Genomic DNA, 14629 nt, shown 5'->3' on the forward strand with positions numbered 1-14629 from the left:
ACTCAGTAGCAGTAGATTCGAATGAAGACCAGATAATCTATGGGTCGAGGGCTGCTCCCTCCATCATGGAGTCCTACTTGCCACAATTCATCTTTTCCCGACACGTTGGAGGGTCCCATCACAGATATATTTATGTCCCACAATAAAGATGTGAGACCCTTGGGAAAGGAAACATATTAGAAGTCTTTCTTTATGGTGTTCATGCCATATGAGGCTCTCCACAGTCTATACCCCCCAAAAAAATGTTTTATGATCTGTAGTCATAAATATTGAATAAAGGTCAAGAAGAAAGAATATCAGACTGGAAGACCAAAAAAAAAAAAAAAAAAAAAAAAAAAACCATGGTCATGTCCCAGCTGCTTGAGCTAATAGCTGCGGGGCCTTAGGTAAGTCACTTGGCTTTGCTGAGCCTCCCATTGTCCATCTGTACAGTAAAGAGGGTACTAATTATCATCAAATCAGTAATGACCACTGAACTCACAAGCACTCCCACCGGTCACGTTGGTTGGGGGGGGAAACTCTAGCCATCTTTATTAGTGAAATGGTCCCTGAGTGCTTATTCTGTGATGGGAACAGAGTGGAGAAGAAAACAGACCCCAGTTTCTGCCTTTGTGGGGATGAAGAAAGCAAATTAGAAATGTGTTAGGGGGTGGTACTCACCACAGAGAAAAATGAAGCAGAGGGCAGGCAGCACTGCAAGTTGGATGGTGGTAGGCAGGGAAGGTCTCTCTGTAAAAAAGGACTTTTGAGTACGGACCCCAAGGAAGAGAGGGAATGAACCGGGGGCTCTCTGAGGTAGAGAGTTCTAAATAGAGGGAACTGCAGGTTGCAAAGGTCTTGAGTCAGGAGCCTGCCTGGTGCGTTGGAGGGACCACTAGAAGACCAGTGTGGCTGGAGCAGAGGGTGCAAGGGGACATATTCAAGGAGGCTGGAGAGTTCGTGGAGGGAGCAGTGAGAGGGAACAGATCATTAGGAACTTGTGGACCATTGCTTGGCTTGGTCCACAAGGGCTTGGCTTTGAGCTCTGGGAAGCCACTGGGGAGTCTTGGGCAGGACTGCTGTGAGCCTACTCACTCAAATGATGAAGTGTATCTAGTCTTTATGACAACCTTGCCAAGAGGCACTATCCACATTCCACTTTAGAGACGAGGCAGCTAAGAATGGGATGGCGGAGTTAAACCCATAGGGCATAGAGGACTCCATTCTAAAATTTCCAGGTCTATACACCAGTGCACCTCAACTGACATAACTGGAAACTGAGGCACAGTGAATGTTCTCGATATGCTCAAGATCACATAGCCAATCTGTCCAAAGTAGGACTGGAATTCATATATCCTACCTAGCTTGTCACTTTTTTTTTTTTTTTTTTTTTGTATCTTGGGGAAGATGTTGAGGAACAAGTGTGTACATAAGTATGGTGCCCAACTCAATGGAGTCTAATGACACTCTTTCCCATTAGGTTAAATTGGGAAACTTGGAGCTCTACGTAGAGCAGGAAACAGTTCCTACCACTTGGTATTTTCTGATTGTGCTTCCCGTCTTGCTGGTTATTGTCATCTTTGGTAAGTGCCCCGTTTGATTTTTGTCAGAGAAATTATTCCCTGGGGCCTCTTGTCAGGCAGGCAGACTCTCAGCTTGCCGGGGATGTTTGCTTCAATTAAGTATTAATGGAAGAAAACCCAAATCACAACTTTGGGAAAGGAATAAATAGGTACACATTGAGGACTTTCAAACATTTTTTAGGATGCCTCATCAGTACAAAGATGGCATCTTGGTACTGGAGAAATATAGTCCACGTTACTTCCCCAATGCTGTGAATCATGATGACAAATGTCCCATTTACGTTTTCCCTTCAGAATTCCTCTGGCATTTTGGACTTTCAAGATCTGGTCATCTCCTGCTGTTTTCTCACCTCACCAAACACCCCTGCTCCCATCCCAGCTCTGCTTTTCCTGGCAGAACCATGTCTGAGAAGTGTGATCTGTACCATCTATTAAAATATCCCAAGGCTCATCCAGGCACGGCGATCCCAGGGTGGTTGCTTGCTGGCTGAATGTGTCCCACCAATCTGTTTCATTTGGCCCACACAGCATTTTTTTTAGATGGTGAAATGGTTGACAGCATTTTAAAATTAAGTGATTCACCTATGTAACATTTGTGTCAGCTGTACTTCAATTAAAAAGAAATTATTAATTCACATTTTTTGAAATACCTCTTGAAAATCTGAAAGATCTAGATTGTTGGATCTCCACTGTTCCCTAGCATGGGTTTACTGGAGCTGAGTAGCAGTGACACCTTGGCGGGGAGGGGCCATGCGGGTCCCTGGGGCTTTGCCACAGTGCCTACCACTCCCTGCTGTCTGCACCTGGGCCACGCGACTCAGCTGTGTACTGGTCCCTATAGCCATTGAGCATGTGACGTGGTTCTGAGCTGGTTCATCCATCCCTGCATCCATTTACCTTGTGTTCACTGGGCACTCGTTGTGTTGCTGATAACTGCACAAGCTTCTGGCGCTGGAGAGGATGAGTGAAGGCCTGGCCCTTTCTCCTGGCTGGTTCTCTGTCCAGTGAGGGAAAGATATTCTGTGTGTGACTGACTGGCCCAGTGGGGTGGATTCATTGTGCAGAGGCCCTGTTTTGCCCTGTTGATGATCATTTCAGGTATTTTCTTGGGCTTCTCCTCATGTTCTCCATCTGGAATCCAGAATGGGGCTTGTTATTTTAATAAAGTCCTGGCTGGTGCTGGCTTCGAGTAAGAAGATTACTTATACATTCTAAATGCTGAGCTGTTTTGAGAATCCGCTAGTGTTAAGCAGCTGTAGACACCAGTCTCACCATGGAGTCATCTCCGCTTTGCAGCTTACTAGAAACCTCTGCTCTCTTCCTGTGCATCGTGCGATTCACCACTGCCCTCCCCTCACTTTGTCGTCGAGATTGTTTATGCTCTGTACGGTGAAGTGGGCTCAGGTTGACACGTGGCTTTGGCTTCATCGGTATCTGCAAAGCCCTTTAAAATTCTCATCCCCTTCTTGCCGCGATTGCAGGGCAGCACCTGTCGCCAGCAGCTTGAGCAAGTGTAGAATGTATAAATATTTTAGCCTGTCGGTCACATCATGAATGAAAACACAAAACATACCGGACCTAGGCTTGCCACCTACAAAACCTACCATGGCTTCCCCTGGAAATGTCAGCCATAAAAAACTCCATGGCTCGATAGACGTGGCTGCCCAGCAACCCTTGCTTGCAATGAGCCAGTGCAGCCTGAAGTGCAAATAACCCAAAGTCACGCTCCTGGAAAAAGGGGTTCTGTGGTCACAAAAATGTGGAAATCACTGTGTGCCCCATCCTTTTTGAAGATGCACAGTGCATATTATGGTTAAGACTGTTGACTTTGTGAAGTGGTCCCGTGAAGAACTGTATTGGGTTTTGTTTCCTCCAGGATCATTCATATCTATTGGTAGTGGGTCCTTTTAGCACACAGGTTCTGTTAAGGGAGGGAGGCTTTTCCAGATAATAATGCAGTTGACAATTGTTGAGTATTCTTTAAAAAAAAACAACACAACTTCTGAATGCTTCCTGTGGCTTACTTCTTGCAGCCCCCTCTTCTTGCAATCACAGTGAGGTGGGCACTTTGACAGACAAGGCAGCCAGGCACAGAGAAGCTAAGGAGCTCACTGGACATCACACAGCGAGTAATTGGCAGAGCAGGGATGGTAACCGGATACCAACCCCGTTCAGTGCACTGTCTTGACAGCACAGTTAGAAGAGAGAAGCAATGTCCCAGATCCCAGGGCTCAGGGTGGATCGCTCCCTGCATTGCCCAACTCGATCTACACAAGTCTGGCTTGCGTTGCTGGCCGTGGATCTGTGGTTTCCTTCTGCAATTGCGGCTTGACTTTATTTCTCCTGGGATGTTTAGAACAATAAAAAAAGAATGGAACAATATCAGTGGCCTGTGGCTGTAGGGAGATGGGGCTTATTTCATTACTTTTCAGCCAGCTGGGATCTTTGGTTACAAGTGGAGGTTATTTGATTTAGTTTTTGCTTTTAAGGTGGGTGGATTTTTGTTTTCCTGCTGTACTTGGGCATCTTCCTCTTCTGAATGATCCCTCACTGGGAATGTTTCCTCTGATAAATTCCACCTCTTAAAGGCTGTTCGTTCGTTCTTTCTTTCTTTCTTTCTTTCTTTCTTTCTTTCTTTCTTTCTTCTTTCTTTTCTTTTCTTTTCTTTTCTTTTCTTTTCTTTTCTTTTCTTTTTTCTTCTCTCCCCCACCCCCCCCATCTCTCTCTCTCTCTCTCTCTCTCTCTCTCTGTAAAAGAAATGTCAAGATTGGCTTCGTTTTCCTTTTTTGTTTTTGAAGTTAACATGTCAATCTGATGCCGGATCTCTGTCTCCTCAGCGGCCGTGGGGGTAACCAGGCACAAATCAAAGGAGCTGAGCCGCAAACAGAGCCAACAGCTGGAGCTCCTGGAGAGTGAGCTCCGGAAAGAGATACGCGATGGTAGGCTCCAAAATTTTATGTGTTGAAAAACAAGCCTTCTTTATGGTCTCCTCTGCTCCCCTCCCCCCCGCCTTAAATGGAGCTGGCCGCAGTAATGAGAACTGTTCGTATAACAGAAGACATCTGAGCGGTGGGGTCTAGGCCTGGCTCTGTGTTTATTTCAGCTCTGCTCTGCAGCCAACCAAGTAATTATCCATTGTTTCTTCTTTAATGAAAACCAAGGTCATACTCCGTGTTAGACAAAACAGCAGAAGATCTTATCCATTGTTTGTTGAGTTAAAATATTGCTCTTGGGATTCTGTTTTGCAGGCTTTGCCGAGCTGCAGATGGATAAATTGGATGTGGTTGATAGTTTTGGAACTGTTCCCTTCCTTGACTACAAACATTTTGCTCTGAGAACTTTCTTCCCCGAGGTAAAAGATCATTGATCATATTCCTAAGGTTGAGTCTTGAATAATAATGAAGGTGCTTGTTGCTATCCTCAAAACGGGTGTTGGCTTCCAAGGCAGCCGTAGATGATGTGCTTGGTAGGAAATACTCATTTAAATTTGAGCTGAGCAGGGAGGAGGGTAATTATTAATTGGATTCATCAGGGTATAACGCTGTGATGGGTCACTGGCAATTATTCTTTGTCCAGTAACAAAAACCTAGGAGGGACAGAAGTTCAGAATGATGCCTTTTGTTTTATTTTACTACTTGTTTAGAGCTGAATTGTAGCTGGGAAGCAAGCTGGTTTATTTAAAAATCAATAAATTGTGGGCTGGCCAATTTGTTGTGTTTATCTGCATGACTTCCATTGCAGCTACTAGATTATTCACTATTACTCCTCAATTGGAAATGAAAAGTACTATGGGATGAGAGAGAGGGAAAGACACATGTGTAGAATTTGAGTTGATAGCAGGCATTTTTAGCAATGTCAAGTTTTTATGGTTCTCTCCAGCAGTTATTCTTCTGCTGATCAGTCCATATCATACCCATTTAGTAAAAAAAAAAAAGCTGCACAAAATGATTGATTAATCCATTCTAGGACTCCAAGGAGTAGTCTACTTTAACCCTTTGGGTTTCCGGTCTCTGTTGTAACGCCTCATCTTCTCCCCCACTCACTCCCCCTTCCTCCCTGACACTCCCAAGTACACCCATCCACCTGTCGTCACCTCCACATCCTGATGCCTCTGCTTCACCATGCTGCTCTTTTTTTTTTTTGTCCAAAACTAGTGACCACAGTGGGGCCCAACCTCTGGAACATCAACACAGATGATCATATTTAAATCTAGACTTCTAAGCAAAGCCAGGCCAAAAAATAGAGCTTCTATCACTTTACCAGAAGCTTCTCGGCTACATTGGGCCAGAAGCCCAGAGTTCAGAAACTCAGACACATGCAGTAAGCAATTTCCAGTTTCTCTATCATTCTAGAAGCAGACACCATGATATGTGATGCTGTGTCCGGAGGTTGAGATACCTCCATAAAACACCCACCATATTTTTTTTTTCTTGGTGCAAGCCTTATGGTTGTAAATCAAGAAGGCTATAAGTGAGATTTCAGGTTTTTTTGTGGTTGTACAATATACTTTTTTAAAACTTCTCCTCCAAGAGTACCAGGCACAAAGACTTGTATTTGCCACCTCATCCATCCATTTCTACGGCAGAACAACACCTAGGGAGGGAGGTCAGTTCCCTGAATCAGGATGACTATGCAGGACATCAGGAGTCCTATTTCCCAGCTATTTGAGATCCCCATTAAGAATTTAATAGCAATAAAACAACAGAGATTTCTACCATCAACATGAGGATTGTGTAGGCTTTTACAGTTAATGATTGCCCTTGAGTGCTGAGGAGAGTAATCTGTGGTCTGCAAAAGAAATTGTCCTATCAAAAAAAAAAAAAAAAAAGACATTGTCCTATCTTCTAAAGTCAGTAATCAAGAGCAAGATAAGGGATGAATGCAAAAGACAGTATTGCAAGTTGAGTGTTTTGAAGGGGAAAAAAATCCCAGAAAAAATGCTTATTATTTTAGAAGAGAGTTACAGTTGACCCTTGGACAACATGAGTTTGAACTGTATGAGTCCATTTATACACAGATTTTTTTTCAGTAAAACAGGACAGTCCTGTAAATGTATGTTCCGTCCCCTGTGATTTTCTTAATAACATCTTCTTTTCTCTAGCTTACTTTATTGTAAGAATACAGGATATGATACAGAAAACATACAGAATATGTGTTCATGGGTAAGGCCTCAGGTGAGCAGTAGGCAATATATTTGTAGTTATGCTTTGGAGAAAAGTTACATGCAGATTTTTGACTGTGCAGAGGGTCAGAGGGTGACCGTCTGCAGAGGGTGCAGAGATTTGACTGTCCGTAACCCCTGCATTGTTCAAGGGTCAACTGTAGTTGCAAGGAGCCAAACTGATTTAACTCAAGCTTAGGGATGGCTGGGTGGCTCAGCAGTTGAGCATCTGCCTTTGGCTCAGGGCGTGATCCCGGGTACTTGGGATCCAGTGCCTCATCGGGCTCCCCACAGGAAGCCTGCTTCTCCCTCTGCCTGTGTCTCTGCCCCTCTCTCTGTGTGTCTCTCATGAATAAATAAATAAAATCTTAAAAAAAAAAAAAAAAAAAAACAACCAAACCCTAAAAAACTCAGGCTTATATATGATCTCAAACAGTGACTGGGAAAACCTGGAAAACCAAAGCCAGGAGGAATCATTAAAGGGAGAGGACCGAGAAAAATAAGCATAATGATCAGAACCCTATCAAGACCTCAGTGAAAATCAAATTTATACTAGAAGATATAGAGGACGGAGGAGCATATTCCATGATGACAGCACTAGTTGAAACATATTCTAGGCTGCAGATACGTCCTTGTGTCAATTAGGCCCTTTACGGATGGATCAGGGGCCACATCCTCTTGGCCTGGAGGTTGGGTGGTAGATTGAGAACTTGAGTGGTCACCACCTCCCAGACAGCAGTCTGCAGAACCAGAGAAAATTGTCAGTTCACAATGGCCAAGGTAATGCCACTTCCTGGCTCTGTGCCCTGCTGGTTGGCTTTTGGCTTTCCAAAGCCTTCCTTTTCATGGTAGCAGCTGCTTTGTTTTGCTGAAAACAGAAGAAATGAGGGTGAGCAGTGCATCCTACCTTCTAGAAGAGAGAAATTTAAATGAAAGGGGAAAGGAGCCTTAGAATATGGGGAGCCATCATAGCATTTCCTTATTTGGGGTCAGGAATCCATCTGTTTAAACTGTCCATAGAAAGTTGGTTAAAAAAAAAAAGAAAGTTGGTTCAGCAGAAAAATGTTATGAGCTAGAAAATGGAAACCCAGGATGTGATTTTTCTGTATATTACTAAGGGAGAGTATGACCAAAATAGTTTGAGGTCTTCTGCTTAGGCTAACAAATTTGAAACTATAAAGCAAAAAATTCTCTGCAGAAGAAATTTACTTTAATGAGGTATAAAAATAGCCTAAAGTTTCAAATATTACCCCCAAAAAAGAGGAAGAGGAAAACCTGAATGTTCAAGTTTGTATTTTCATTCTGTTGACTCATTTAAAGCATTATTCAGCATGCTTTTAAAATTTAATCCTTTAATTCCAAGAAGACTTATGATACATGAAAAAAAGGAAAGTCAAATGGAAAAGTTCATATCCAGGAGCAACATAGGATAGCAGATAAAAATAGTTGTAGAAACCAGCAGAACAATAGCACTGTGATCTTGTTTGCCATAAATTACTGATAAAAGCAATAAACGTAGTTGACACGGATCTTACGGTGCACTCTTTGTTTTTTTTTTTCACACCAAACCTAGTAGGCAGGACTCAGTAGTGTCCCCATTTTGCAGATGAGCAAAGTCAGGCACAGAGGGATTACATGACTTGTCCAAAGATAAAAGTGGAACTGAAAATCCAAGTAATTTGGTTCCAGATTCTACCTTTTTTTTTTTTTTCTTTTTTAACCACTTTGCTCACCCCCTCTTCATTGTCTCTGGAGTGAGTGGATGCTATGACCTATAAGCTAAGACCTATAAAAAGTTATGGAGACACCTCAGTATTTACCCTAGAAGGCTAACTGCTTGAGGAGTGGTCTACCCACTTGCATAATCATCTTCACTGCTTCTTTCACTTTTGAGTCCGTTCTTTGAAAGTGTGAGATGCCTTCCTCTACCAAAAACGGGACTGATGCAAAGATAATGATTCATCTTAGAGGCTTTCAGAATTCACCAGTGCTTCTTGAGAGCTGAATAATTATTTATTATGTATTAGAGGATGTAAAATGAACAGAAGCCCAGGGGCTCTTCAGATTAGCAAACAGTGTCTCTACTTTATTAAAACGGACTTGGGTATTGTAACAAAAATACTCTATTCATTTCCTTTGGATGTTATGAATAATGAAAGTGTCTCCTTCCTCTCAGTCAGGTGGCTTCACACACATCTTCACCGAAGATATGCATGTAAGTCTCTAAGTTTTCATTTTTAGTCCATGACTGCCTGACTTTCATAGTGTCCTCCTCCTCATCATCATCTCCATTATTGAATTTTTGTGAGCTTTTTGGAATCATGGATTCAGTATTAAATAATTCATTGTCTTGGAAAACCCATTGTGGATCTACCTTCTAATTTTAAGTTTCTAATATTATACTATATTATATTATATATATTATATTATATTATATTATATTATATTATATTATATTATATTTTATATTATATTCATTTATTTTTTCCAGAACAGAGATGCCACTGACAAGAATGAAAGTCTCACAGCTTTGGATGCCCTGATTTGTAATAAAAGTTTCCTTGTTACTGTCATCCACACCCTTGAAAAGCAGAAGAACTTTTCAGTGAAGGACAGGTATTAGTCAATTTATTTTTATTTCCAAACCACAACCTGAACTTGGTATCCACATCGTTTGAAAACGTGGATTTATCCAGAGGCTATCTGATCGAGAGGATCATGAAGTCACAATAGCTCCATTTCAGATCACGCAACCCCAATGCATACTCACATACACTCCTCCCCCACAAAAAAACCCTAAAAAACCCCAACACCAAGAAACAAAACATGAATCCTGAATCAAAAAAGCAGAAGTGCTATTTTCTATTTTTAAAACACCTCTAAAAATTTGGGAAAAACATTCACTTCTTGTTTACCACTCTAGTTTAAAGTTAAGAACTGAAAACACAGACAGTGTCCTGGGGTCATGTCAGTGCATGGTTTTCATGGATCAAGGACAAGGGTGGTTGACTGAAGGCATTAAAAAGAAACGACCAAAAAACCAAGTACCCACAGGACAGCGCCCATTGCCCCTTAGCTTCCGTGGAAACTACCATCGCATCCAGCCTAGCCACAGCTGGTAGTTAACCTCATTAACCAAGGCTCCTTTTTATGTGCTGCTTTGTCATCTGTAGATCTTCTTCTTCTTTTTTTTTTTTCTCTTTCTCTGTTTTCTTTTTTCTTATTTTTTTTTTAAGGTTTTATTTGTTTATTCATGAAAGACAGAGAGGCAGAGACACAGGCAGGGGGAGAAGCAGGCTCCCCATGAGGAGCCCGATGCAGGAATCAATTCCGGAACCCAGGGATCACGCCCTGAGCCAAAGGCAGACGCTCAACCACTGAGCCACCCAGGCGTCCCATCCTCTCTCTGTATTCTTGAGATGGAGTTGGCACACAGCACTGTATAAGTTTAAGGTGTACAGCATAATGAACCGTCTTACGTGAACTGCAAAATGATGACTACAATGAGTTGAGTTAGCATCTGTCATCTCATACAGATACAAAAAGAAGGAAAAAAAATGAACTTTTAGGGTTCACTTTCTTAGAACTTCCAAATTACACAGCAGTGTTAACTGTAAGTCACCATGTTGTACATTAATTACATCCCTAGCATGTACTTAGCTTATCACTGGAAGTTTATATATTCTGTTCACCTTTCTCCAATGCCCCCCCACCCCCCACCTCTGGTGACCACAAATCTGATCTCTTTCTCCATGAGCTTGATTGCTTTCCTGTCTTTTAGAATCCACATATAAGTGAGGCCATACAGTATTTGTCTTTTTTTGGCTTTTTTGCTTAGCGTCCTGCCCTCAAGGTCCATCCATGTTGTCACAAATGGCAAGATTTCTTTCTCTTGTATGGCTGAACAGTATTCTGGTGTGTGTGTGTGTGTGTGTGTGTGTGTGTGTGTGTGTGCATGTGCAAATGTGCATGCACACACACATGTGCACATATACCACATTTTCCTTATCCATTCATCTGCTGATGGACAGTTAGATTGTTTCAATGTCTTGAGTAGTGTAACCAGGGCTCTATTTTTAAACAGGTGTCTGTTTGCCTCCTTCTTGACCATTGCACTGCAAACCAAGCTGGTCTACCTGACCAGCATCCTGGAGGTGCTGACCAGGGACCTGATGGAACAGTCCAGTAACATGCAGCCTAAACTCATGCTCAGACGCACAGAGTCTGTGGTCGAAAAACTCCTCACCAACTGGATGTCAGTCTGCCTTTCTGGCTTTCTGCGGGTAAGTGTCACATCCCTTGGCAGTGTCAGAGGTAAGACAATAGGTGGTGATTTTTAGCAGATGCTTACGTCTTTGCCAGGATAAGTCGTAAGCACACCATGGTGTCAGCCTTTAACCTCTTTAGACGTGGTCCCTCCTAGGAGCACATGGAGGGGAAAATAAAATTGCTCTTACCATAACGGGCCTCAGCAAGTCATTTAGACTTTTTTCTCTTTTAAAAATCGTATTGTGGTAAAAACGATTAACACAAGAGCTACCCTCTTACCAGAGTTACTTAAGCATGCAAGACAGCATTCTTACCTGTAGGCACAACATTGTGCAATAGGTTTCTAGAACTTACCTTGCATAACTGAAATTTTATACCATTGACTTTTGAGCCCAACTTCACATTGTTAATTGACAACCAGAGCCCCCCTGGTCTGTTAATAAGCCGTACCAAGTGGAGGGAGTATTTCAAATATTGAAGAGAAGGCACTGCTTGCGGGGCCTCTGAAGCCTCTTGGAGATACCCATTCACCTACTAATACTGGAAGCTGATTACACTCCATTCTGACAGTTGTTCTACATTATTCCATTTGTTTAGCGAGGCCCCAAAGAGCTGCTCAGCCCTTGCGTTTGCTTTGTTGGAGGTATAGTATAAATATGGTTGGAGCCTGACTGAATCTTAAAATCACTTTGAATGCCAACCTGGCGCAGATTCCAGCGGGTCAGAGAGCGGGGCCTGGAGCCCACCGCCTGGTCTACATCTGGACCCCGTCATGCACTAGAGGAGGCTCCCGGCCCCATCTGAGCCTTGGGTTTATAACCTGTAGCACTAAAGGAGATTTTAGGGCTGTTCTGAAGTCTAGATGAGAAAATGTATGCAGTGGCTTAGCACCAAGTAAGCACTCCGTAAATGTTGGCCGTTAGTGTCATAAAATATTAATAGGACAAGAAGAGTGTTCTGTTAAACCTGATCTTCGTTCAGCCCATCTGAGGCCCTGGTACAGAAGGTTCTTATCCTTCTTTAATTTCACCAGCCCTCCAGATTCCAGCAAAACTGCATAATTGCGTATTTGTAGCTAGTTCCAAAATCTAATTAAACTTTGAATAAGATACACTGCTATGCCACAGGTTTTAACAGTGCTACTTAAGTTTAGATCCAAAAGCAGCACTTTAAATAGACTGTGCTTAGTTTAATGTTTAATGCAATCTTACAAGTAGATGCACAACATTTTTTTTTTTTACCAATGCCTTCCTCTCCCAAGGCACTCCCCATTTATTAAGATTAATGAAATCTGCCTTCTTTTCTGTTTACTTGGTATAAATCATCATATGCTTTGTGGGGAGTGGGGAGGTGTTAGCAGTTATTTCTGGGGCAGATATTTTCGCTTCCCACCATCCTAGCTTCAGCCACAACTGCATCTAAACAGAGGCAGCAGGACCCACACCCAGTTCTGGGTCTTAGTCTTAGAAAGCAGACTCCGACCGCACCACCTGTCACTGAAGCAGAAGCCCTGGCAGGAGGACCCCATACTCCATGCTTCCCAAGCTCCTCTTGGGTAACAAGACAAATTCTTGCGTTCCAGAATCCTGGGGTAACAGGAAGAGCCTTGGGCTAGGAACCTTGGTCAGAAGCAACAGGTTGAGGCTCTAATTCATCTCAGCCCCAGTTCACTGGCCCCAGTTCTCTGCGTGTCTCCGGAAATGGCGCTTTTCATCTGGCCTAGTCACTGGTTTTAAATTTCTTTCCTGCTCTTCCTTCTGGGATTTTGTGATCTGAGCCCTCAAGTGCTGGTTGGAGCCTTGCTTTTGCTGCTCTTGGGCGTTAAATGGGTGAGATGTTCCAAACATCTGGGCTCTCACCCCAAACGGCTCCCTTGAGCGGAGGATTCTGGGTTGAGAGGTTGCAGTGCTGACTCAAGAGTATCTTGGGCATTTGAGATAGTGAGGGGTGGTGTGCCTCCCAGGAGGAAGTGACATTGAGCTGGTCAGCGATGCTTTCATTTTCACTGGAAAAATCCCCACTGGTGCAGAGAGGGCCTGACTTTTCACACGTGGTGCCTGAGGTGGATGTAGGACTCGGACAGCCTTGGTCCTTCTGTCCTGCTCCATAGACATTTGCCTGGATGCCACCAGCTCTGTGACCCCATGTAGCTTCCTCCTCTGAGCTCCAGGGCTCGGTGAGTGATGTAATGATAACATTTGCCATTTGTTGAGTGTGCCAGACATGCTAAGAGTTTTGCTTATTTTTCCTTATTGAATCCTCTCATTTAATGCTGTGTGATAAGGACCTTTATGGCCATTTTGCAGAGGGGGGGAATTGGAGCACGTGGAACAGACATGACATTCCCCCCTGGTGATGGCACCAGGGTTTGAGAGCTCTTAGCTGCCACCTCCCCGGTGAGGTGGGTACCTTCTCAGAGGCTTAGGGAGGATTTGGGGATGGAACGAGATCCCGGGCATGAAAGCCTCTGGCTCAGCCAGGGCCCGAGTCTGGCCTCACGCAAGAAAGGAAGGTGAAGGGCTGAGCTAAGTTCCCACCTCAGGAGAGGGAGGGAGGGTGGGCATGGCTCAGGAAGGAGGTGCGCTTGCACCTTGGCCAGCCCCCCAGGAGCTGTGCATTCCCTGGTCTGGTAACACACCCAGGCTCCCCACAGGTTGACTGACTAAGGACTTGTGTTCACTGGGGACAAAGAAACCTTGTGGTTTTCTCAGGCAGCCACATAGCAGAATCCCCTGGGAAGGTGTTCAAACCACAGAAGCCCAGGCCTCAGCTGCAGACATTTGGGGTCCATAGGTCTAAAGTTAGGGCCCAGGCATCTGAGTGTTTTTCTCGAGAACCCCCAGGAATCCTGGGCATGATTACCCAGGGTTAGAACCATGGGCACGGATAACAACGTGAGACGAGGTATTGCTTCTCACAGTCCAGCTGCGCTCTGGAGAGTTCTGGGGCACTCCCGCGTACGGAGCCCGTGAGGCTGTAGCTGCCCCCCTGCCCCCCCAACCGCAGCTTCTGTGGCACGGCCAGCCCGCAGGGCTCACAGGGACACTCAGCCCCGTCTCTGATGTGTGCTGGAGGGAAAAGGAGAAGTAGAAGTTCTAGGTTTGCAGTCAGGATGCTCCCCGAGGGGGGCAGAGGCAAAGACCAGAGAGCTGTGGGTTGTGAAGCACTAAATAAAGGAAGTTTCCCATAAGAATTTTAAATGTCAGGTGCAGTCCCAACATTCTCCCCGCCTGGGAAATTTCTCAACATTCCACCTCTGTCCTTAAGCTAAGGAGGAGACTCAAGGATGTGTCAGCAGAGAAAAGTCCTAACTCCCACAGGCCAGCCCCGGGACTTGGGGAAAGTCTGTTCCTTGTGTTCTAACCCACCCCACCCCCACCCCCACGCAAAATGGTCAGATATTTGCCTCAGAGGATTAGATGAGAGGATTCAATGAGGAAAAGTCATGGGAAAAGTGCTGGGGAGCCGGTGGAGTGTAGGACGCCCAAGGGGCCACAGGAGGCCCTGGGCCCGGGAGTGGGATGGGACAGGTGAGCGGTGGGAGGCCGAGGCCTAGGAGAGGTCTGGGTTTACGTTTTATTTCGGGGCGAGCAGGGCAGACAGTGGGGGGGGGCCCTCTCCTTTGAAAGCAGGGCCT

At 44.3% G+C, this 14629-nt stretch overlaps 1 protein-coding gene across 1 annotated transcript in view; it reads left to right on the forward strand.

Annotated features, from left to right (window-relative positions):
* The window catches only part of PLXNC1 (plexin C1), a gene marked incomplete at its 5' end in the record, with an annotated part of 137258 nt that overhangs the window by 88025 nt on the left and 34604 nt on the right, over nt 1-14629 (forward strand). Inside the window, 6 exons of the mRNA XM_025438862.3 lie at nt 1460-1562; nt 4400-4501; nt 4811-4914; nt 8900-8938; nt 9215-9339; nt 10808-11006. Of these exons, the coding sequence (XP_025294647.3) occupies nt 1460-1562; nt 4400-4501; nt 4811-4914; nt 8900-8938; nt 9215-9339; nt 10808-11006 (672 nt within the window). The remainder of the gene's footprint in view (nt 1-1459; nt 1563-4399; nt 4502-4810; nt 4915-8899; nt 8939-9214; nt 9340-10807; nt 11007-14629) is intronic.

This window comes from Canis lupus, chromosome 15 (assembly GCF_003254725.2).
Source record: "Canis lupus dingo isolate Sandy chromosome 15, ASM325472v2, whole genome shotgun sequence".
NCBI lineage: Eukaryota > Metazoa > Chordata > Mammalia > Carnivora > Canidae > Canis > Canis lupus.